General features: G+C 51.7%; 1 protein-coding gene across 2 annotated transcripts in view; it reads right to left on the minus strand.

The window, feature by feature from the left end:
• The window catches only part of znf423 (zinc finger protein 423), a 134,879-nt gene that overhangs the window by 76,105 nt on the left and 35,628 nt on the right, over positions 1-23,146 (minus strand). For both annotated transcript variants that reach the window (XM_061246700.1, XM_061246699.1), the window contains exon 3: positions 8,212-8,403. In XM_061246700.1, coding sequence (XP_061102684.1) covers positions 8,212-8,403 — 192 coding nt within the window. The remainder of the gene's footprint in view (positions 1-8,211; positions 8,404-23,146) is intronic.

The raw sequence follows: 23,146 nt of genomic DNA on the forward strand, positions 1-23,146 counted from the left end.
TAGGTGCATGCACAAGCCGGGTCTCTTTGGAGACACAGCGCTGTGCACTGCCAGATAGGCTCTGAGCTCTCCCAAACTGGTACCATCTATATTTCATAACAGGGGGGGAGAGGAAACTAGGCTGGGAAAGAGCGAGGGACCAAAAGAGAGGGAGATACTTAGAGAAATAGAGAGGGGGGAGAGAGAGACAGAGAGACGGAGAGAAAGAGAGAGGAGAGAGAGGGAGAGAGTGCACTTCAGCATGAAAAATGAAACCTGTGATGAAAAATTACTTCCAGTACGCCTTCACAACAACCCTCCTCGCGTCTCTCGCCCTCCCTCTTTCTCTCCCTTTCTGCCTCTCTCCATCTCTCCCCCCCTTACTCTCTCCTCCACTCTCCCTCCCTCCCGCCCACTCCCTCCCTCCCTCCCTCCCTCCCTACACGCTGTGCTCTCACCCCCGTCTCTCTCTCTCTTTCTCTCTTTCTCTCTCTCGAGTGCGAGCAGGGCTTCTGCTCTCTCTGGAAAACCTGAGTTTTACAACCAGCTGTGACTGCATTTGTATCTGTGCCAAGGGCTTAGTGGAGGAATCTTCAGGCCACCCTCCAGCTTCTAACAGAGAGAGAGGGAGCGAGACAGAGAAAGAGAGACAAAACCAACACACAAAGCAGCTCGCTCCATCAGAGAAAACACTCCATCTCGTGCATTCTGCGACACAAACACCACAGAAAGCACACATTCCCCTTGTACCGCCTTGCCCCAATGCGCCAGGGCATCCATGTGTACGCACACAAACACGGACACAAACGCACACGCGCACACACGCGGACGCACAAATGCAAACCGACACTCCCCCCACCTACATACACACACACGCACGCATAAATAAGCAAATGCCCATGAACACATACAACCTACGCTCACCCACACAAACACACGCATGCACACCCAAATAAGCAAATGCTCATGAACACATAGAAACAACACTCACACACACACACACACACACACACACACACACACACACACACACACACACACACACACACACACACACACACACACACACACACACACACACACACACACACACACACACACACACACACACACACACACACACACACACAAAATGGCAGTCTTGCTGCCGGTGCTGAGCCCGTCTCTGTAAAGCGTTTCTCAGTAAAGAACAGTGATCTGTGTCTTTAATAAGGCCCGGAGCCTCACAGGATTCAGCTGCTGCTGTGACGCCAGCCAGGAGCCGGGAGGGGGTGAGGGGTTTGGAAACGTACTCATGGCGTGAAGAACCTGGGCCACGGGCGGGGTGGAGGGTGAGGCGGGGGGGCGGAGAGGGGCACCCTGGGGAGAACCCCCCCCCCCGCAGGGCCCCGTGTGTACAGCCAGCCTCCTCACACACACACACACGGCTTTGGCAGAGCTGGCTTCCTGTAGGCCCTCAGCAGAGTCTGAGTGTGTTATGCCCAGCTCATTACCCCATACGCGCCCGGCCGGGGCCCCACACGCAGGGCTGGTGGGGTGTGCCAAGGGGCCCTGCACCTGCGTTCCCCCGCAAACACGAGGCAGGCACACCTAATGTACACAAACAGGCACATACACACACACACACACACACAGACACAGAGACAGAGACAGAGACAGAGACAGAGACAGAGACAGAGACACACACACACACACACATGCTCACAGGTGCATACACACACATATGCTCACAGGTGCATACACTCATATACATAAACACACAAACACACACACACACTGATATACACACAGGGGCATACACTCATACATACACACACACACACACACACACACACACACAAACACATAGACACAGACACATACAGACAGGCGCATACACTCATATACATACACACAAAAACAGGCACACACACACACACATACACACAGACAAACATACACATACACATACACATACACAAACACAAACACAAACACACACATTTACACACAAGCAGACACACACACACAAACTTACACAATCTCACACTCTGCACACGTGCATGAACACAAAAACTTCAGCCAAAATGTCATACAAGCATACACAAACACACAGTAAATAAGCATAAAAATATGCACGTGCATACATACAAAGGCTTGAGACAAAATGCTATACATACATACACAAACACACAGCCACACACAGACACACTCTCGCACACACCTTAAAATACTTCAGAACATAAAAAGCGCACGCACGCACGCTCACTCACACAGCACATCAAGTGTACACAATATCCAATGCGCCAAAGCGCTAAAGGCAACCTTTCTAATTGCACAGTGAGCAAAACTACATTTGAATAATTACAGCTGGGGTTTTATCTGTGTCACATAAGGAGAAACCACTGACTGCTAACACAATACGCACATGTTAACAGTGAGAGCGCCAACACGATATGCACATGCTACATGCAGAACATACGCACATAAACGTGCACACAATTCCTAACGAGTGTGCCTTGGGCCATGACTGCATGGGCAGAAATGTGTAAGGGAGAGAGTCAGTATACAAGTGTGTGTGTCTGTCTGTGTGTGTGTGTGTGTGTGTGTGTGTGTGTGTGTGTATGTGTGTGTGTGTGTGTGTGTGTGTGTGTGTGTGTGTGTGTGTGTTAATGGTAGATCCAGAGCACTAAGTGTTTGTGAATATGTGCATATGAGTGTGCGTGTGTGTGTGTGTGTGTGTGTGTGTGTGTGTGTGTGTGTGTATGTGTGTGTATGTGTGTGTATGTGTGTGTATGTGTGTGTATGTGTGTGTGTGTGTGTGTGTGTGTGTGTGTGTGTTAATGGTAGATCCAGAGCACTAAGCACTAAGTGTTTGTGAATATGTGCATATGAGTGTGCGTGTGTGTGTGTGTGTGTGTGTGTGTGTGAATGTATGAGTGTGTGTTTGTGTGGAATACTACCTTCTCAGGGGCCTGGCCCAGTCTTTTTAAAGGGGTACTCATTAACGGCCTGTTTGTATTTGGCAAGCAGGGGCTCCGCCCCTCCTTTTGGACAGACATCCAGACACCTGTCCCAGGCATGCTTCCCCCCCCAGCACCCCCCACCGCCCCCAGCCCTCTTCTCACTGCGACACCTCGTTTCCACGGGCAACCCCACATCAGCACTACACAATCTGATAGCCTCAGCACTGTAACAAGGCCAGAAACAAATAGGAAAGTGGTGATGGAGCCTGGCTGGCAAGGTTGGTCAGTTATGGGTCCTGCTCGACAAAACAAGGTCAAATAGCCAGCCTGGTTCAGCTCGACAGTGATAAATGGGGTATAATGAGCCAGCCTGGTTCAGCTCTACAGTGGGAAAGGGGCATAATGAGCCAGCCTGGTTCAGCTCTACAGTGGGAAAGGGGTATTAGAGAGCTAGCCTGGTTCAGCTCTACAGTGGGAAAGGGGCATAATGAGCCAGCCTGGTTCAGCTCTACAGTGGGAAAGGGGTATAATGAGCCAGCCTGGTTCAGCTCTACAGTGGGAAAGGGGTATAATGAGCCAGCCTGGTTCAGCTCTACAGTGGGAAAAGGGGCATAATGAGCCAGCCTGGTTCAGCTCTACAGTGGGAAATGGGGTATAATGAGCCAGCCTGGTTCAGCTCTGCAGTGGGAAAGGGGCATAATGAGCCAGCCTGGTTCAGCTCTACAGTGGGAAAGGGGCATAATGAGCCAGCCTGGTTCCACCTTTATAGCTACTCTGTGAAACGTGGGAAATAGAGAACATGGACAAAATGTTTTTAATGTTCTGGTTCTGCTGAACTTACATAGTTACCTAATGAAATAGTGCCCTGGCCACCAAGTGAACTAGAAATCAACTGGTTCAACTCACCCCAAGAAATTACAAGTTCAATGCCTGAGTCAGACAAGGGAGGCAAACACAAACAAGCATCGCATCGCATTGCACGCACGCACGCACGCACGTACGCACACACACACCTCATTCCCATGCCCTTGTTCATGGGTTCTAAGTCATAAAGTCACCTGCCTGCGGATCTGTGTAATCCATGAGTCAGTGAGGACACAGAGTGAGTCAGGAGAGACCAGCTGTAAGACAGACGCATCGACCGGGTCACTTCTGTTAGCGTGTGTATGTGTGTGTGTCAGCTCCCTGCCTCCCAACCTGTTCCCTGCTCTGGGTGGGGTGTGCATGTGTGTGTGTGTGTGTGTTGAGGGTACAGAGCCCTTCTGCTAAAGGTGGTTAAATATAACCCATAAAAGCACAGCAGTGAACAGGCAAGGGGGCGGGGTTCAGGCGAGCCATGGGCCAATGACTGGCTGGGTTCCTCCAGACCGTGGCGCTGTAGATTCAAACGGTCGCTGGGATACCGGGCTACTAAATCCGATTTTGCTCTTTGGCTCTCATCTCACAACCTCTTCACCTGTCGCCCCCCCTCCACCCCCCTACCCTCCACCAATACCATGTCCTCCCCCGCCCCCCCCCTCGCACCCTGCCCAAACCCGGCCTATATCTAAACGGGGAGGAACTACGCACTGTGTGTGTGCGTGTGTGTGTGTGTGTCCGTGTGCGTGTGCGTGTGCGTGTGCGCGTGCGCGTGTGTGTGTGTGTGTGTGCGTGTGTGTGTTTGGCGTCAGCTGGAGAGGAGACACCTGTGCCGGGAGCCGTTAGGGACACTGTGGGGGGAGGTCACTGGCAGGGCCCAACCTCGCCGAGCCGAGGAGCACTGGAGCAGAGCGGAACACTGAATGTTCTCCATTCCTTTTTTTCCCAAGCGCTCCTCAGGGAGAGAGTGTGCCCCAGATTCCTCCTACAGAGACTGTTCCCTCGCGCGCACACACACGCACACGCACGCACGCACGCACACACACTGTACACACACACACACACACACACACACACACACACAGCGAGAGCATGATGGTGCATGCAAGGGGTTATGAGTGTGTGTGCAAGTCACACACAGAAATATGGAAGAGGTAACCGTTTGCGTCTGTGTGCTCACATGAAAGGTTATAGGGGTGTGTGTACGTGTGTACCTGCGTACGGTTAACGATGCAAACGAGTGTGTGCGAGGTTATAAGTGTGTGTGTGCACGTCAGACACAACAAGATGGAAGACGTAACTATTTGCGTCTTTGTGTGCTCAGGTGAAAAGTTATTTGTGTGTCTGTGTGTGTGTTTTCAACAATATAAATGAGTGTGTGAGGGGTTATAAGTGTGTGTGTGTGTGTGTATGTGTGTGTGTGTGTGTGTGTGTGTGTCTGTGTGTGTGTGTGTGTGTGTGTACATAAGTGTGTGAAAGAATGGCTTCCACCCCAAACAAAGGCACTATTCTACAGGCTCCACTCCCAGCCCAGGAACCCTCAGCTGGACACGTCTCTCTCCCCCGTCCACAACACTCACGGGGGAGGATCCACGCTTCCTGACACACCCTATCAGCAGCGTGCAAACCACACGGGCCCTGACCTCCTCCAGTGTCCCTCCTGCCTCCCTCCGCCTGTATCGTTCCCTCTCTCTCCCACCTCCTGCATCGCTCTCTTGCTCTCCCTCCTTTCCCTTCCACCATTCCCTAGACCTGGCCTCCAATCCTCCATCTGCCCTGCCCAGCAGCCCTACCTGCCTCCATCTTCTTCTGTTGCCAGGGTCTCCCGTCTTCATTCACGCGTGAAGCACTCGCTTGTGATTGGCCGCCGCGCTCGGGAAAAGACCCTTTATGACTGTAAACTTGGCAGTGTTGCTAATGTACTGTGGGCGGCGTCGAATATCCATTTTAAAAATGTACGTGCGTGTTAGCCTGCGTGTGTGTGTGTGTGTGTGTGTGCGTGTGTGTTCATGTTTGGGGGATTGGCAGTGAATGTTAGGGGTGAAATATAAAAACTCCAGGGCTGTGAAAGAGGGGTCATACTAATATAAAAAGAAAATGGAGGGAGAAAAAGGAACACAGAGAGGATTCCGGTGGGAGCCGGTTAACTCGTTATGGCCACGGAAACAGGCTGGAAGAGGACAGGTTGACAGCCAATCAACCTTGGCCCTGGAGGAGCTCGCCCAGTCACAGCCGAGCATGAGGGGGGGGGCGGAGCCAGCGTGCAGCCAGAACAATAGAGAGGGGTGTTGATGGGCACCACAGGCCTCCATAACCGCAGCTCAATCTCACATAGATATAGAGATGCTAGACTGGCACGTGCTATTAAACTGATCTGCATGACACAGACACTGCTCTCGTATACAGGGGACGTGACCGGCATTTGCTCACACTGCATGTGCTGAAATGTAGAGGTCCGGTCAGATCCAAAATGGCCACCCACCACCTATAAAATACACAATAAACTGCTGCTTTTATCTGCTGCTTTTAAGCTGACTGCCTTCCATGACTAAGTGTGTTTCCCTGGGTCTACAAACAGACACACACAGACACACACAGACACACACAGACACACAGACACACAGACACAGACACACAGACTCCCCTCGCTGGGCTGTGTTTATCCCTCTCTGACGGAAGGAGAGACAGCCTCCTGCAGTACCCCCATAAGACTGGCCCTCCAGGGACACGCAGAGAACTTAAAAGGATTCGTCAGCGAGTGTTTTTTAATTTTCCATTCTTTTCAATAATAATAAAAATAATTAAAAAAAGGGGGGGGGGTGGGGGGGGAGGGGACCAATGCCCCAAAGGATTGTGGGATTATTCCGTAATCTCCACCACAAACGGGGAAGGGGGGGCATTTTATCATTGTGTTTTAGCCTCCCCCATCCCCCCCCCCCTCCTCTGGTCCCTGTCCGCCTGCAACATGTTGTTCTCTGGTGACTGCGAGCGGAAATCACATCAAGGATGTTTGTTCTTTATTTATTTATTTATTTACACAACTCTCTCTACGAGAGAAGGACGCGGCCGTACCTAGGACCGGAGAAAACCGGTCTGCCTCTCCGCATTCCGTACCTGCTCTGGCTCTTGGTAGTTGACTCGACCTACCTCCCAACCCCCAGCGAGAAACAGAGACAGACACACACACTGAGACACACACACACGCACACGCGCGCACACACACACACACACACACGCTCGCCTCCCTTACGAGAACCCCGCACTCTCCCTCCGCCGGTTTGGCGCTCATTAACAAGAGTGCCTTGATTAATCTGTTAGTCACCAGACGCCCCTGCAGTGCTGCTTTTAGTATTTCATTAATTACAATCAGCGTAATAATGGCCATTGTGCGCGCGTACAGTATGTTACCTTAAATTGGCAAGCCCCCGAGGGGAGCGCTGATTTGAGGAGGCGGCTACAGAGATGGAGCGGCTCCTGACCGCCGCTCCAAACTTTTACCGCGCGCGCTCCGACCGTCGCCCCGAGCCCCGAGCCCCGACCGCACGCGCTCGGAACAGGGCCTGCTCCTACTGCGTGCTGTCAGACGCTTTCTCTAGCTTCTAATTCTTTGTGACAGAGTTGAAACACTGAAGTAGTGAAAAACTGGCAGTTGTGAGCAGTGGTGAGAAGAGAGATGAACTGTGGCTCAGAGAGAGAAAGGGAGCGAGAGTAAGATGGAGGGGGAACGGAGGATGTGTGTGTGTGTGGTGTGTGTGTGGTGTGAGTGTTGGAACTGTTTGTGGGTATATGTAGGGGTTCTAGTGAATGCATTTAATAAAGTGGTAGTAGTAGGCTATATATGTATGCATGCTTCTATGTGTGGTATGTCTGTATGTAACCTGTGTCTGCGCGCGTGTATTGTGTGTCTGTGCATACGTGAGTGTGTGCTTCTGCGTGCATGTGTCTGTGTGTGTGTTTGTCTACATGTGTGGGTGTGCATGCTTGTGTGTGTGTGGGTGTGTGTGTGTGTGTGCGTGTTTGCATGCATGCTTGTGTGTGTGTGTGTGTGTGCATGTGTGTGTGTGTGTGTGCGTGTGTGTGCATGCTTGTATGTCTGCGTGTGTGTGTATGTGTGCATATGTGATGTGTGACTGTGTGTGAGTGTCTGCGTGTGAGTGTCTGCGTGTGTGTGTGTGTGTGTGTGTGTGTGTGTGTGCATGCTTGTATGTCTGCGTGTGTGTGTATGTGTGCGTATGTGATGTGTGAGTGTCTGTGTGTGTGTGTGTGTGTGTGTGTGTGTGTGTGTGGGTGCGTATGTGATGTGTGTGCGTGTGTGTGTGTGTGTGTGTGTGTGTGTGTGTGTGTGTGTGTGTGTGTGTGTGTGTGTGTGTGTGTGTGCGTGCGTGCGTGTGTCTGTGTGTGGGTGTGCATGACTCTGCGGTTCTCTTACCTGCAGGGCAGTGGTGGGTGCGGTGTTCGGTCAGCTCAGCCAGGCACTCAAAGTCCTGCTGGCAGTTGTCACAGGTGAAGATGGACTCGTCGTCCAGGTCGTCATCACACACTCGGTCATCGTGACTGGTCACACTCTGGTCACCGTCTTCTAGCCCCGCCCTCCGCTCCTCCCTGTCAGGCCCAGTCACATCTGCAATTGGAGGAGAAGTTGAGCAGTCAGTGTGATGTCACAAACAGGGAAGGAGTCAGACCATCATTCAAAGAGGTGATTGGTGGAAGGACTTCAAGCCAATACCGCAAGTGTATAAATGACCCATTGAAAATAGTCTTATTCTAGACTATTGTCTAAATCCAGGATTTCCCAGCCCTGTCCAATATTTAGCATGACCTGCAATGACCCAGACATACTGTTCAAGCCAGCTCAAAAGTATGTCTTTTCTCATCTACTTTCCAAACCTTGGAGTGCTTTTAGGATTTGTTTACCTTTACTATTCTGTCCCATCATCACTAGCTTACGTCACACAGGCCACACATGTAACACAGATTCACTTCCTCAATGTCACACTAACTGCTAACCGGTTCAGCCAGTACGTCATGACTTATGCATTCATACTCCACACACGCATCCACCATCTTATTGAGTGAAATTTGAGTAGATCGGAGCAGATTGCTTTCTCAACCGCTGAAAATTGGATCACAGTTAATTCCCGGCCAACCTGAGAGACCACCTTGAACAAACAAATTACTGCTTGGTTTTCCGGTACCTTCTCCGCTTTGCTTTTCATACCTCTCAAAAGAACCTATTTTAGAGGAGAGAGGCGCTCAGGTTCAGAAAAAAAGCCATATGGCCCAAGAGTGAAAGCCACCGGAGAGCTGGACTAGAACAGAATCAGAACCAGTACAATCCGGCAGTGCGGGTTTGGCAAGCTAATAATGACCTTTCGACCTCTCAGTTTTACAGCCAATAACCTTGTGTGCCCATTGGTTCTGAAGGCACGCTGTTGCTCGTGTTTCTCAGGGGATTGCGTGTTGCTCTGACTAAGAGCATCTGCAATGCGTCTCTGATATTTACGCCACCTTTTAAAGAAACTCTCAGCAGATACCAAACACGTAAGTGTGTTGATTTACTAATGTTTTTGCTAATTAATAGGGAACGGTGTGATTTTTTGGACTTGGCATTTAGAATGAAAGAAAAATCAATGGAGTCTGGTCTGAGGGAAAGCCACGGGGGAGGCGGGGTGAGATGCCTGTCCAGGCATATCTGCCGCCCCAGTGTCCGTGCCTTCACTGCGGACCAGTGCAGAAATGTGCCACTGCGATCCACCAGCCGCCATTGTGGCTCCATTTTCACACCTTATTATCACATTAAACGCTCCACTCTGAAAGGACTGAACTGCAGAGACCGAGAGAGGGAGAGAGGGAGAGGGAAAAGGGGGGAGGAGGAGGAGGAGAGAGGGCAGAGTGACAGAAATGGAAATGAGGGAGAGAAGGAAAGAATGAAAGGAAGAACACAGAAAGGGAGAAATAGACAGACGGAAATGAAGGAATGTGGAGGGAAACTGAAGGAGAGAATAAAAAAGGGAAAAGAAGAGGAAAAAGTGGGAGCAAGGTTACAAAATGGACTACCTAGATTACGGGCGTCACTTAATCATTGCGGACGGGCGCATTCAGAATAAAAACCGCAAGGTGCCATGCCCCACCCCCACCCTCCTGTGCCAGCACAGTAGGCTCTGATTAGCGCTCATTTTGGGCCTGGCGCCCAGCCAATCAGAAAGGCAGCCGATAGGCCTCCCTCTAGACCCAGGCCCAGGCTGGTCCCCCTGGGCCTCCTCTCAGGCCAGGCGCACAGTTTTGGGGTGACCCAGCTCAGCTCACTGTGGGGATCTGAGGCTGGGGGTTGAGGGGTGGGTGGTTTGGTGTGGACTATGAGGATACACCACACCCCGTCCCCCAATCAGGGACGGATCCTCGGGGTGGGGGGGTGACCATCTGTCCAGTGGTGAGAGCACCGTCTGGACAGGGAGGAGAGCTGCCCCTAACTGACACTCACACACAGACATACACATGTACACACACACCGCACAGACATACACACAGACACACGTACGCATATACACACACACTCACACAGACATACACATGTACACGCACGAGCACACACACATACACATGTACACGCATGCAGCACAGACCTACACACGTACGCATATACACACACACGTACACACACAGACCTACACATGTACACACACGAGCACACACACACATACTCATGTACATACACACTCACACAAAGACATACATACATACACACACACACACACACACACACACACGTACGCATACACACACACACATATACACACTCACACAGACATACACATGTACACGCACACAGCACAGACATACACACAGACACACGTACGCATATACACACACACACTCAAAGACATACACATGTACACACACATACACACTCACACACAGACATACATACACAGACACACACACAGACATACATACATACACACGCATGCACGCACACACACACATATGCATACACACACCACAAGCACACATACATATGCATTATCACAGGCATACACACACCCACACAGATGCACAAAAACAAACTAACCATAACACACACGTATGAACACACACATACAGTATACAAAAATCAGATCCTATATCCACACACATTACACATGAACCCAATAAAGACGTCCGCAGTAGACAAACACCCCATAACCCAACCGACACACACATTCACAGACACAAGATAAGTCTGTACCCATCATGGACGCACTGCTCGTTCACATTTGTCCAATGCTAAGTGTACCCCACACACCTAGGCCTGCGCATAGAGACAGACTCACGCGGGCACGGTAACAGTAGCAGCAGAGACATGGTCAGAACTACCCAATGGCAGAGGAGATGGAGGGTAATGACAGAGTACCCCCTCCCAGGTGCCCCCGGCCCCCCCTCGCCTCAGAGGTATGGGCACTGCCAACCGTCAGCGCCACATGCCAGCGGTACACGCTGCCATGGCAACGGGGGAGGAGCCTGACCCAACAGTACCCCTCCCCTCTGCTCTGAGTGGCTTGTTGAGATGGAGAGAAGAACTCTGTAGGGGAGTGTGTGTGTGTGTGTGTGTGTGTGTGAGAGAGAGAAAGTGTGTGTATGAGAAAGATAGAAAGAAAGAAGGAGGGAGGGGGGAGAGAGAGGGAGAGAAATGGAGGGGGGGATAGAGAGAGAGATGGAGAGGGGGGGGTTGCATGTAGTTTGTAGCTGGGCACAGTTTGGGGAGAGGTGCAAGGCAGGGGGGCCCCTTGCTAACAGCAGCACCCCCACCCCACCCCCTCCCTCTCTCCTCTCCCTCACTACAGTAAGTGCCTCCAATCGGAGGAGGTGGTGGGGGCTCTGGGGTGGCAGGGGGGCGGGGGGTGGTTGGAGACTGCACACACTTCATTTCCAGGGCCTCCACACTGAGCCCGGGCCCCGTCATTACGGCTGCCCGCTAGCCGGGCCGCTACACGCCACCGCCATCCCCGCCGCCCCGGCTGCTCTCCGACTGCGGGCCTGATAAACCCACACCACTCCATTTATCTGGAGGGGGGCGGAGAGGGGGCCGTCTCCCCCGGTACAGGGCTCCCCATTGGAGGAGCCTGAGGAAGTGTGCTGGATAACAAATGAAATAAAAACAAAGACACGGCAGCGACCGGAGGGGACAGGGCCAGAGCCTTCGCTTTTTTTGGCTCCGCTGCTGAAAAAGAAACAAAAACCGATCGTGTGCGCGGGGAGGGGCGGGAGCGGGGCCGACTGACTGCGCTCAAGGTCACACACACACGCACACAAGCACACACACGCACGCACACGCACGCACGCACACGCACGCACGCACACACACACACGCACCCGCACGCACACACCCGCACGCACACGCACACACGCACCCGCACGCACGCGCACCCGCACACACACGCACGCACGCACACACACACACGCACCCGCACGCACACACCCGCACGCACACGCACACACGCACCCGCACGCACGCGCACCCCGCACACACACGCACGCAAACGCACCCGCACACACACACGCACACACGCAAACGCACACACACGCACACACACAAACGCACACACACGCACACCCGCACGCACACACACACACGCACACAAGCACACACACGCGCACGCACACACACACGCGCACGCACACACACACACGCACCCGCACGCACACACCCGCACGCACCCGCACACACACACCCGCACGCACACACACGCACGCACACGCACGCACGCACACGCACGCACGCACGCACGCACGCACACGCACACACGCACCCGCACGCACGCGCACCCGCACACACACGCACGCAAACGCACCCGCACACACACACGCACACACGCAAACGCACACACACGCACACACACGCACACCCGCACGCAAACGCACACACACGCACACACACGCACACCCGCACGCAAACGCACACACACGCAAACACCCGCACGCAAACACCCGCACGCAAATGCATACGCACACACACGCACGCAAACGCACACGTATGCACACTCACGCGCACATACACACACACACAAATATAAAGCATGCATGCACCTGCACATAAATACACACGACCGTGATGGACATAAAGCACAAATGCTCACGCACACACAAAAAACTTGTACCACCCCACAGTTGCACACACACTCAAATTAATATCACACATGCCCATAGACACACACACACACACACACACTTGAATCCATAGATCACTAATGAATACACAAATAAACACACACACAAACAAACAGCATAGCACACACACACACACAATCATTAAACGCATATTAAAGAGGCATTAAAGAGATCTGTAGCGCTTTTGTGCTGAGCTCATCAGTCAAAATGCACAACCGAGAGGCAGCGCGTGTTCTTTAGCATAATTCAATTTGCAGGAGGGTGGGAGAGAGATGGAAATGAAATGGTAGCTTTCCTTGAAAGTGGTATCTGAGGAGAACCCAGGCCTTCAAAAGGGCCATTCAGCTGAACAAGCCTGCCTTTGTACACAGGGCTGAGCCGGCCAAACGTTCTCTCAACGTTCTCTCCTGACGTTACAAAAACGTTGCCACCCGAGCGCTCCGAGAACGTTTTGCGCAGGTTTTCCAGGCGAACGGCGGTTCTGACTCTGTCCCGGTCATTCGCTGCCAGTCTGAGAAGAAGCCACCTGATCCAGACACTGCCCAGTCCCCTTCCCAAACCCTCAACCAATCAGGAGAGACAGGAAGTGACACGTGTGTCCAAACTGCCCCATCATTGAGGGGACCAACACAGCATCAGTGTGGCATTTTAGAAGAGCAGAGTTCATTTTATCCCAAATTTACAGCGCCCTGGCTCCGGTCCCGAGCAGGAAGGGATCTTAAGGGTGTGAGGTGCTCCATTGGGACAGGGCGAGTTGTTTTTGGGGGGAGGCCTGGAGTTGCACGCCTCTCCCTGAATGGAATATTAAACAGTGTCCCATGCCAGCTGGAGGTCCTGTCCCACACTGCACAGAGCATCATCTCTGAGTCACAGTCCTGTCCCACACTGCACAGAGCCATCATCTCTGAGTCACAGTCCTGTCCCACACTGCACAGAGCATCATCTCTGAGTCACAGTCCTGTCCCACACTGCACAGAGCCATCATCTCTGAGTCACAGTCCTGTCCCACACTGCACAGAGCATCATCTCTGAGTCACAGTCCTGTCCCACACTGCACAGAGCATCATCTCTGAGTCACAGTCCTGTCCCACACTGCACAGAGCATCATCTCTGAGTCTCAGTCCTGTCCCACACTGCACAGAGCATCATCTCTGAGTCACAGTCCTGTCCCACACTGCACAGAGCATCATCTCTGAGTCACAGTCCTGTCCCACACTGCACAGAGCATCATCTCTGAGTCACAGTCCTGTCCCACACTGCACAGAGCATCATCTCTGAGTCTCAGTCCTGTCCCACACTGCACAGAGCATCATCTCTGAGTCACAATCCCACTTAAGTCTTCTGCTGCTGTAGCCAACCCACTTGATGTGATGTGATGTGTGTTCAGAGATGCTCTTCTGCATACCACTGTTGTAATGCATGGGTATTTGCATTACTGTCACCTTCCTGTCAGCTTTGACCAGACTGGTCCTTCTCCTCTGACCACTCTCATTAACAACGGGTTTCACTCCATTCGTTGCAAGACTAGTGTGCATGAAAAACCCAGGAGATCAGCAGTGTCTGAGATACTCAAACTACCCTGTCTGACACCAACAATCATTCCACGGTCCCTTCGACCACATTTCTTCCCTATTCTGAAATTTGGTCTGAAAAACAGCTGAACCTCTTGACCACATGTGAATGCTTTTTTTGCATTTAGTTGCTGCCACATGATTGGCTGATCCAATATTTGCATTACCAAGCTGGTGTACAAGTCTACCTAATAAAGTGATCACTGGGTGTATACACACATGCACAGACAAGTTCATGCACACTAGCATTTACAGAAACACGTGTGCAAACACATACACACACTGTCCAAGCTCTCATTCATTCATCAGACAATAATACATGCAGTATCGAACAAAATGTATGGGGCTTGAGAAGAATCTAAATTGTCTGAATTAATTAATAATTGGCATCTGGTTATAAAGGAGAAAAAAAAGCACAAAGCACTCAAGAGTAGTTATTGGGGAAAAATATATATATTATCAATGCTTCCAGCTTTTGTTGTGTGGGGACAGGCCTGCTCTCACTCCAAAAGAAGAGATATAAAATATAATAAATAGTATAAGTCCGGCCATTGGGCACTACACTGTCTCTAAATAGACGGCAACATGCAGGCGCAAGCAAATTGCTGGTTGCGATTGGTTCACACTAACCCAGAGACACGGAGCGGATCAGAGCTAAAAAGGCCCGGCGCTGTCCGCGATTGGTCAACGCGGATCTAGACGCGCCGACAGAACCGGCCTACGCCGAGCCGCGGAGGCTGACGGAAACAGGGCCGGGGGCGAGTCCTCCCGGCAGGAGAGCCAATCGGGAACGGCGTGTACTGGACACGACCCGCCCACGTAGTGACCGCGGCTTTACTGGCGCCTCGTACTGCGGGAGGAACAGCACCGCGTTTCGGCTGGCCCGCGACAGCAGGCGCAAAATCAAGGCCAATTAGGGCCTGCGTGGGGTTCTGCACAGAATACACCTGAGGGGAGAAAGACCATTTCACACAGAGGAAATGTACTGCCCGTATAACATTCCAATACTCTCTCTCTGCCTGAGAGCAGAGAGCAGGAGAGGAGAGGATAGAGGCAAAGCTAGAGAGAGGGAGAGGGCAGGAGAGGAGAGGATAGAGGCAGCAAAGCTAGAGAGAGGGAGAGAGCAAGAGAGGACAAGAGGGAAGAGGGACTGAGGATGAAGGAAATTACATTGACAGAGGGAGCGCAGAGAGGAGAAGGGGGAAAAGAGGGGATAGAGAATGGAAGAGAATGAAACCGAGATGGGGAGCATGGGGGAAAGGAAAAAGAACAGGATGACATAGGAGAACAGGATGACGGGGAAAAGGAGGACAGAGAAGATGGACAGCAGGAGAAAGAAGAACAGGGAATGGAAGAGGAGGACAGACAGTGCACGGGAACAGAAGAGAGAGAGAATATGGACAGAGAGGGAGTAGGGGAAAGGAGAACGTGTGAACGGACAGAACAGTGAAGGAGAGGAGAGGCGGGCAGACGAAGGTGAGAAAGAGCGGGCGAAAGGGGAGGGTCATAAAGGGGGAAATGTTAAACGGAGAGAAAAAAACGATATTTTACAGTAATTAACAAGGAATCCCCCCAGAACCTTTCTTCCCACCCCCACCCGCACCACCACCTCACTCAACCTCACCCCTCCCCCCAGACCTCAGCTTCAAGTTTTTAATTTGCGTTGGCACCCCCCGCTTCCGCAAGGCTCCTTCCGAAGCAGCCTAATTGGGCCACAGAGCAAGGTGCAGGGGGTGGGGGAACAGGAAGGGGGTGACACACGACTGGGTAGAGGGGGTTCAGGACAGATTGCTCCGTAAGGTTTACCAATAACGTCCCCTCTCTAATTACCCCTCGTTCGGGGCGATGTGTGTTTTCTTACGCCCCTCCCCCACCCTGCTCCTCTGCCGGAGAGGTCTGGGGGGCAGGCGGTGGTGTTGGGGCTCAGGAGCGGATCCCGGGCCTGGCCCAATGCCGTGAGGCTTCCCGGCCGGGAGAGCAGCTTGTTCACATACGGATCCGGAAGAGGGACCGTCCGTAGGGAATCCTGCTGTCTGGGACGGGAACTGGACGCCCCACCTGCACAAACGTGCTCTCCCCAGTGCGACTCAACGGTGATGTCATTCTAACATTGTCGCTAGCAACATTAGCCAGCACATCCTGTATCATTTTTTTACCCCAATATAGTGCAACGGCTAAGAAACTGGACTTCAATCAGAGATTTCAAGTTCAAATCCAATGCTGTACTTTCAAGAAAAGGTATTGGTATTCCATTTGCCTATATTTACCTCCTCGTTTCCTCTTCTTGCCTCCTTTCCTTGCTCCAAGTTCTACCCATCAGAGAAGGCAAGGAAAGGATTAGAGGATGTGAGGATGAAGGAATCAAATGGATCTGTAAGGATACTGTAATTCTGCATGTACAGTGGGTACAACCATACACTATTCCTGCTTTTGATACGTTCTTATCAACACCCCTTCAGTTCAGAAGCTGGGGATATGAGGTCTAAAGGCTGGTACAGACCCAAAAGCCATCCGAAATGGTTGTTAGTTTTCAGAAGAAAATTTGAGAACTACAGAGCTAATGGCTGCCGAGATGTTAGAGTCCAGAATTAAAAGTCCTGCTCAACCAACGCATTACTCATCATGAAAACACTCATTCAATATGTTCATGTTAACAATTATGTAGTTTTCTCAGTAGTATTTACAGTTTTTTCCCCTTGGAAAACCTGTCAGTCTCGCCCTGGCTGCTGTACGGTTTTGATCTGAACCGGTCTCACCCCCGCACCGCTAAGAGACAAAGACAGTGTGACGGTGGCTAGAGAGAAATCACACCCTCACTAACTCGCCTCCACCCGCAGATAATATGACAGTCATCAGATCCATTATATAGCCTCACCTCTGCCTTAAATGACAAACTTTATCCCGTAGACGTACTCGGGAGAAAGTAAGACTGATGTAATGGTCAAAGCGGGAGGAGGGAGGGATGTGTCGGGGGAGGGGGCCCATCGTATTTTTATAAGGAGCGGTTCCTGGCTGCAACCGGGTTCTTAATGGAGCCCTCAGCGACCCCCGGGGCGAGCCAGACTGGGCTGCAGCCCAAGAGCCACAGCGCCGACCGGAGCCGGGAGGCCCCGCAGAGAGCTCCGGCCTTCCGGGACATTCCATAAATCTGCCCCACACTTTATCCCGGGCTACCCGAACCCAACACGCCCAACCTGTTATCCGCCCCAAAAAAACCACCTTGGCTCACCATCGTCAGGAACGCAAAATGTAAAAAGTAAAATAAAAAAAATTCTAATGGAAACAAGATTCTCTCAAGGGTTCCTGCATTTTGAAAATCCACCTATGGTGCAGCGAAGCCTGGTCCTTTTCGGATTCAGGAACGCACGATTCAGGCCAAATCCAGACCTTGGAGTTCGCATTTTTTCCCCACTTTTTAGCCATTTAGTAGATTCTGTCATCCAGGACGACTTACGCAGGTTTCTCTTTGTACAAACAAGCCATTTATACAGCTGGATTTAGACTAAAGTGACAGGCCAAGTATTTTGCTCAAGGTTACAGCGGTAGTGCCTCACTTGGGAACTGAACCTACAACTTTGAAGTTGGAAGCCCAGCTCCCTTGCACTGCACTGGGCCCATTTTGGAGACATGTAGTCCCATCTCAGACTACAAAAGCCCTACCCCAGTGGTTCCCTGCAGGTCATGACCCCAAATGGGTTTGCCTAATTTGAGTATGAAACGTCAAACCTGAAAATTGTTTCTATTGTCTATTTAAAATATGTGAATGTAGGCTACTTCATGTCGAACGTCACAACAACCCAACTATGATGAAGCAGAGGCACAAGAGGTTGTGGCCAACATAGTCACAGCAAAACAGTGCAGTTAGGCATGAGACGTGCGTGTATGTGGGGTGTTAGGAGATACATTTGAGAACAGTCATTTGGGGTCACGTCAGAAAAAAGGTTTGGGAATCCCTGCCCTGGTGAAGTTAGTCTGTAGGGCAGAAAACGTTCTCGGTCATTGAACATATGGTGGCGCCTTGAAAACCTTTTGCTTGCTGTTGGATTAGTGATGTCTGGAAACATCTGCCGAGTTCCGAGATGCACAAATCTGTCCCTTGGGGCCAGTAGCACTCCTGCCTTTCCCTTCTACCTGAGTGTCATATTCATCAATATCATTGGTTAAGATTCCACTCACTGGTTGGCCCAGCTCTAAATCAATCTCTGATTATGGGGGGAGAATGAAAACCAGCCATACTATTGGCCTTCAGGGACAGATTTAAGCATCCGTAGTTTATGACCGATGACGCCAGACGCCGCATGTTTACATTCTGTTCGACTGGCGATGCCTGGACTCGTGTGCTTCCTGTGCGACTCGTCTGGTGGCTAAAAGCCGAACACATACGTTTTCTGTTTGACTTCTGACGTCTGAAACACATTTTCCCTGTGTTGCCTTGGTGATATCAGGACACATTTTCTTGTGTTCAACAGTCCAAATTCTGGACATATTTACCAGAGGTTCCACCGGCCCAGAAGCGTTTTCCCCCATGAGATTAGTGATATCTGACCAAATTTCATTCCTATTGCATCGGTGACGTCCGAACACAAAGGCCTTTGATTGGCGATTCCAGGGTGAATTTGTTGCCCGTTCGGTTGGTGATGTGTGATCCCGTTAGCATGGTGCTGGATGGGTACTGTAAGGGGTGGGGGGGTGGGGGGGCGGCAGTGACGCACGTGTGGCGGCCCGCTGCGCTCGTTCTGACGCTGTGGGGCCTCCCACAGGGGCCTCCACCAGCGCACAGCAAACACAGCGCACTATTTAGAGCAGAGATCACCCCTCCAGCTCGCCCTCTCCAGCGACGGTGTTTTCAAATACGAAAAAGCGCCCGGGGGTGGGGGGGTGGGGGGGGAGGGTGGTGTTGCCATTCACCGCCGACCCCACGGCCCTCTAAACCCCCAAACCCCCACCCAAAAGAACCCAGGGCCTAAGCAGCACCTTGACGCATTCGAAGAGTCTTGAATCGGAAAGCTTCTCCGTGAGCCCATCACAGGTTAGAGCGTTTGGCCCCGCCCACCGCACCGCGTGTCATCCTAACCCCGCCCCCCTTCACCTCCACCATGCCCGTATAAGCACAGCTCTTCGCACATTAAATCTGTTTTCCTGTCGCCGCCACTGGGAAATTAAAAATATATTATGGACCTCTGGAGGATAACTCAGACAGGGAGACAGAAAAAGAGGAAGAGAGAGAGAGGAGGGGAGGAGGAAAGGAAGAAGGGAGGACAGAGAAGGACAAAAAAAATGTTTGTGTGGAATGAGGCAGGTCTGAGGAGGGAATTATGGGTACGGGTTAGCATGGAAGGGGCCCGCTGCTCACCCGGTGCTTTGGAAGAGCCGCGAGTAAATCTTTTTCCCAAATCCGAATGGAAAAACGAGAAACTGTAAACTCTCTCTCCCCTGGACACGTAGATGCTTCCCGCTCCAGCTGGCTTGGACTCAGGTTCGAACCCGGGGGGATCTGAGCGCGTGCACAGCCATGAGACTCGGACTGATATCTCACTCAGACAAACAACCACCACAAGTCCTCACAATAGCACATGTCCACACGGGTACACAGAAACAGAAACGGACACACACACACACACACACACACTCACAGCCTATAAATACACACCAAGCGCTCTCAGAGGGCCTCGCCAAAGCATAACATTCTAACAACGTTAGGGCGGCGTCATGAAAACGCACGAGGAAGGTGCGGGGAGTGAGGCAGTGACAGTGGGCAGAAAGCACAGCACGAGGTCCTGCCTCCAGACCGACGCACACTGCGTTCAGACCCTGGCCCAAATAACAGGCGAACCACACAGTGACCACCTGCTGACACGTTCCTGCCTGTAACGTCCAGTCATGGGTGCGAGACGGATGACTCGATGATGTCAGAGGAAAGCAGCCCAGCTCAGTGGTGCGTCATTGGCCAACACCGAGCCAATCGAGGAGAATTAAATAATCTAATTCAATTATAGGTGGGTTCAGACAGTGCAGGCCTGCATGAGCTCTGACCCTCCGGGACATAAGCGGCATTTTCCATGGTGATTCAGACTGAGCACAGACAGGGTGTGTGCGTTTCTGTGGGTGTGTGTGTGTGTGTGTGTGAGTGTGTGTGTGTGTGTGTGTGTGTGTGAGAGAGAGTGTGTGAGTGTGTGTGAGTGTGTGTGTCTGTGTGCGTGAATGCATTCGAGTGTGTGAGTGTGTGTGTGTGCATGCGCGTCTGTGTACATGCGAGTGTGTGTGTGTGTGTGTGTGTGTGCGTGTGTGTGTGCGTGTGTGCATGTGAATGTGTGTGAGTGTCTGTGTGTGGACGTGTGCGTGTCTGTGTGTGCATGCAAGTGTGTGTCTGTCTGTGTGTGCGTGTCTGTGTGCGTGTGTGCATGCGAGTGTGTGCGTGTGTGTGTGTGTGCGTGCGTGCGTGTCTGTGTGCATGTGAGTGTGTGTGTGTGTGTGTGTGTGTGTGTGTGTGTGTGTGTGTGTGAGTGTGTGCGTGTGAATACATAAAAAGAGTTTCAGCTTTCAGGTGCACCACCTATTAAATATTATTAACTGCAACAACTACAGATAAAGTAAGCCACCCCAAAGGAGAACTTGCAGGTTTATATATGCCATCTATTCTCTCTTCTACTGTTTTCAGTCTCTCCTCCTCTCAATCTCTGCTGTCTATCCTGTTTCCCCAAAGTCCCCCAAATCCTGTGTAGGACTAAAGTACACATGACTAAAACATGCAATGCTGAAACAAGGACTAACGGATGCAGAATTTAAGTAGTACACAGGACTGAAACCTACAAAACTAAATCCTACGACACAAAAAATGCAGGAATAAAACATTTTTTAAATATGAGGGAATAATGCCTGCATGACTAAAATAAACAGGACTATGATCTATGCACAGACTAAAGCACAGATTGAGGCAAGACCAAAGTACATGGGACTGATGCAAACAGGACTAAAGTTCACGGGACTAAAGCGCGTACACTGGGGACAATAAGAATGGGGCGAAAGGGCAGGGGGCCATGCCACAAATCTCTCTCAGGGTTTTCAGTCACCCCGGGAATGGCAAGCCAGAAACATCACCACCAACCTCTCAGCTCATTAAAAGACTGCCAGTCCTCCTCATCGCCCTCCTCCCAATTCTCCACCTCTGTCATCTTCGCCTCTCTCTGCCCTACACCAGCCCTACAGGCACTGCCCCTCAGGCATTTAACCCTCGCTCTGTCCGTCTGTCTGTCAGTCCATCACACACACAGTTCTCTCAGTCTCTCTCTCTCGCCCTCCCTCTCTCCCTCCAGTCTCGGCCCTTATTCATCCCCCCCCCCCAAAGGCCCTAGAGGGAGGGGTTGTTTTTCTGTCTCAGGGAGCGGGGAGGGAGGGGGGGGGTATCTCCGGTCTGTCCCCCCCTGTGGGGCAGACCTGAGGGGCCCACAGTCCTGAGGGGCAGGGCGGTTTGGGGAGGAGGGGTGGTTAGCAGGAGGTGGGGTTTGGCTCTTTCCTTCACTACCCCCCCTCACACACACACACACACACATACACACACACTCTCTCTCTCTCTCTCTCTCTCTCTCTCTCTCTCTCTCTCTCTCTCTTTCTCCAGCCCCCCTCATGCCTTCCAAACTCAACACACATTTTCCAGAGAAGAAGAAACAGGAAAAAAAAAATTTGAATTTAATAGCAGGAAAATCCTGCCTGTGTCCTTGTGGACATCTCCAAGGGAATAGAGGGGGGAAGGAGGGTTTATTTTTTTTAATAAGAAATGACGAGCAGCCCCCAGAGTGCAAGCTAAACAGTACTGCAAACACAGGAGAGAGAGAGAGAGAGAGAGAGAGAGAGAGAGAGAGAAAGAGAGAGGGAGTGAGTGAGTGAGTGAGTGAGTGAGTGAGAGAGGGGGGAGAAAGAGAGAGAGGGAGAGGGAAAGGGAGAGGGAGAGATGGTATGAGAGCGAGAAGGAGAGAGAGCGGTTGAGGAGGAAAGGAGGGCGAGAAAGGGAGATGGGGAAGAGGAGGAAAACAGAAAAGGAGACGGGAGCTAAGAAGAAAGAGGGACATGCGCGTGAGGGTAAAGAGGAGCAACAAGAGGTAAAGAAAAGAAGGCAGAAAAGAAGGAGGCAAGAGAAAGAGTGCGAGAGAGCAAGAGAGAGAGAGAGAGTGCTCTGGGACTGCCCTTCCTGCTGCATCTCACACACGCAGCACTTTCCAGCCACCCAGGACCGCAGTCAGCGCCCACGCAGCACCACAGACCCCGGGGGGCCGGTGGGGGGGCGGGGTGGGGGAGGGCACACGTCATCTCCGTCCCCCGGGGCTCTCCTGTTTCCGACTCCCTCTCCCCGCCGGAGAGAGGGAGAGAGAGCAGAGCGAGAGCAGAGAGGAGCCCCAGAGCTGCCAACGCCACCACCAATAAACGACAACAGTCAGCATTCTATCACTCCATCCCTGCCTACAGGCACCCATCACCGCCACACCTGCTACTCAGGGTGGGACTCAGAAGTACACACACACACACACACACACACACAAGTATGTATATAACACACACAATATATGCCCACCTCATGGTGGGCTGAATATACAAAACTTACATGGCAGATACATGTACTCACATACACTTCATCATGCATGGTATATATTCAGA

This window comes from Conger conger, chromosome 6, assembly GCF_963514075.1.
Source record: "Conger conger chromosome 6, fConCon1.1, whole genome shotgun sequence".
Classification (NCBI taxonomy): Eukaryota; Metazoa; Chordata; class Actinopteri; order Anguilliformes; family Congridae; genus Conger; species Conger conger.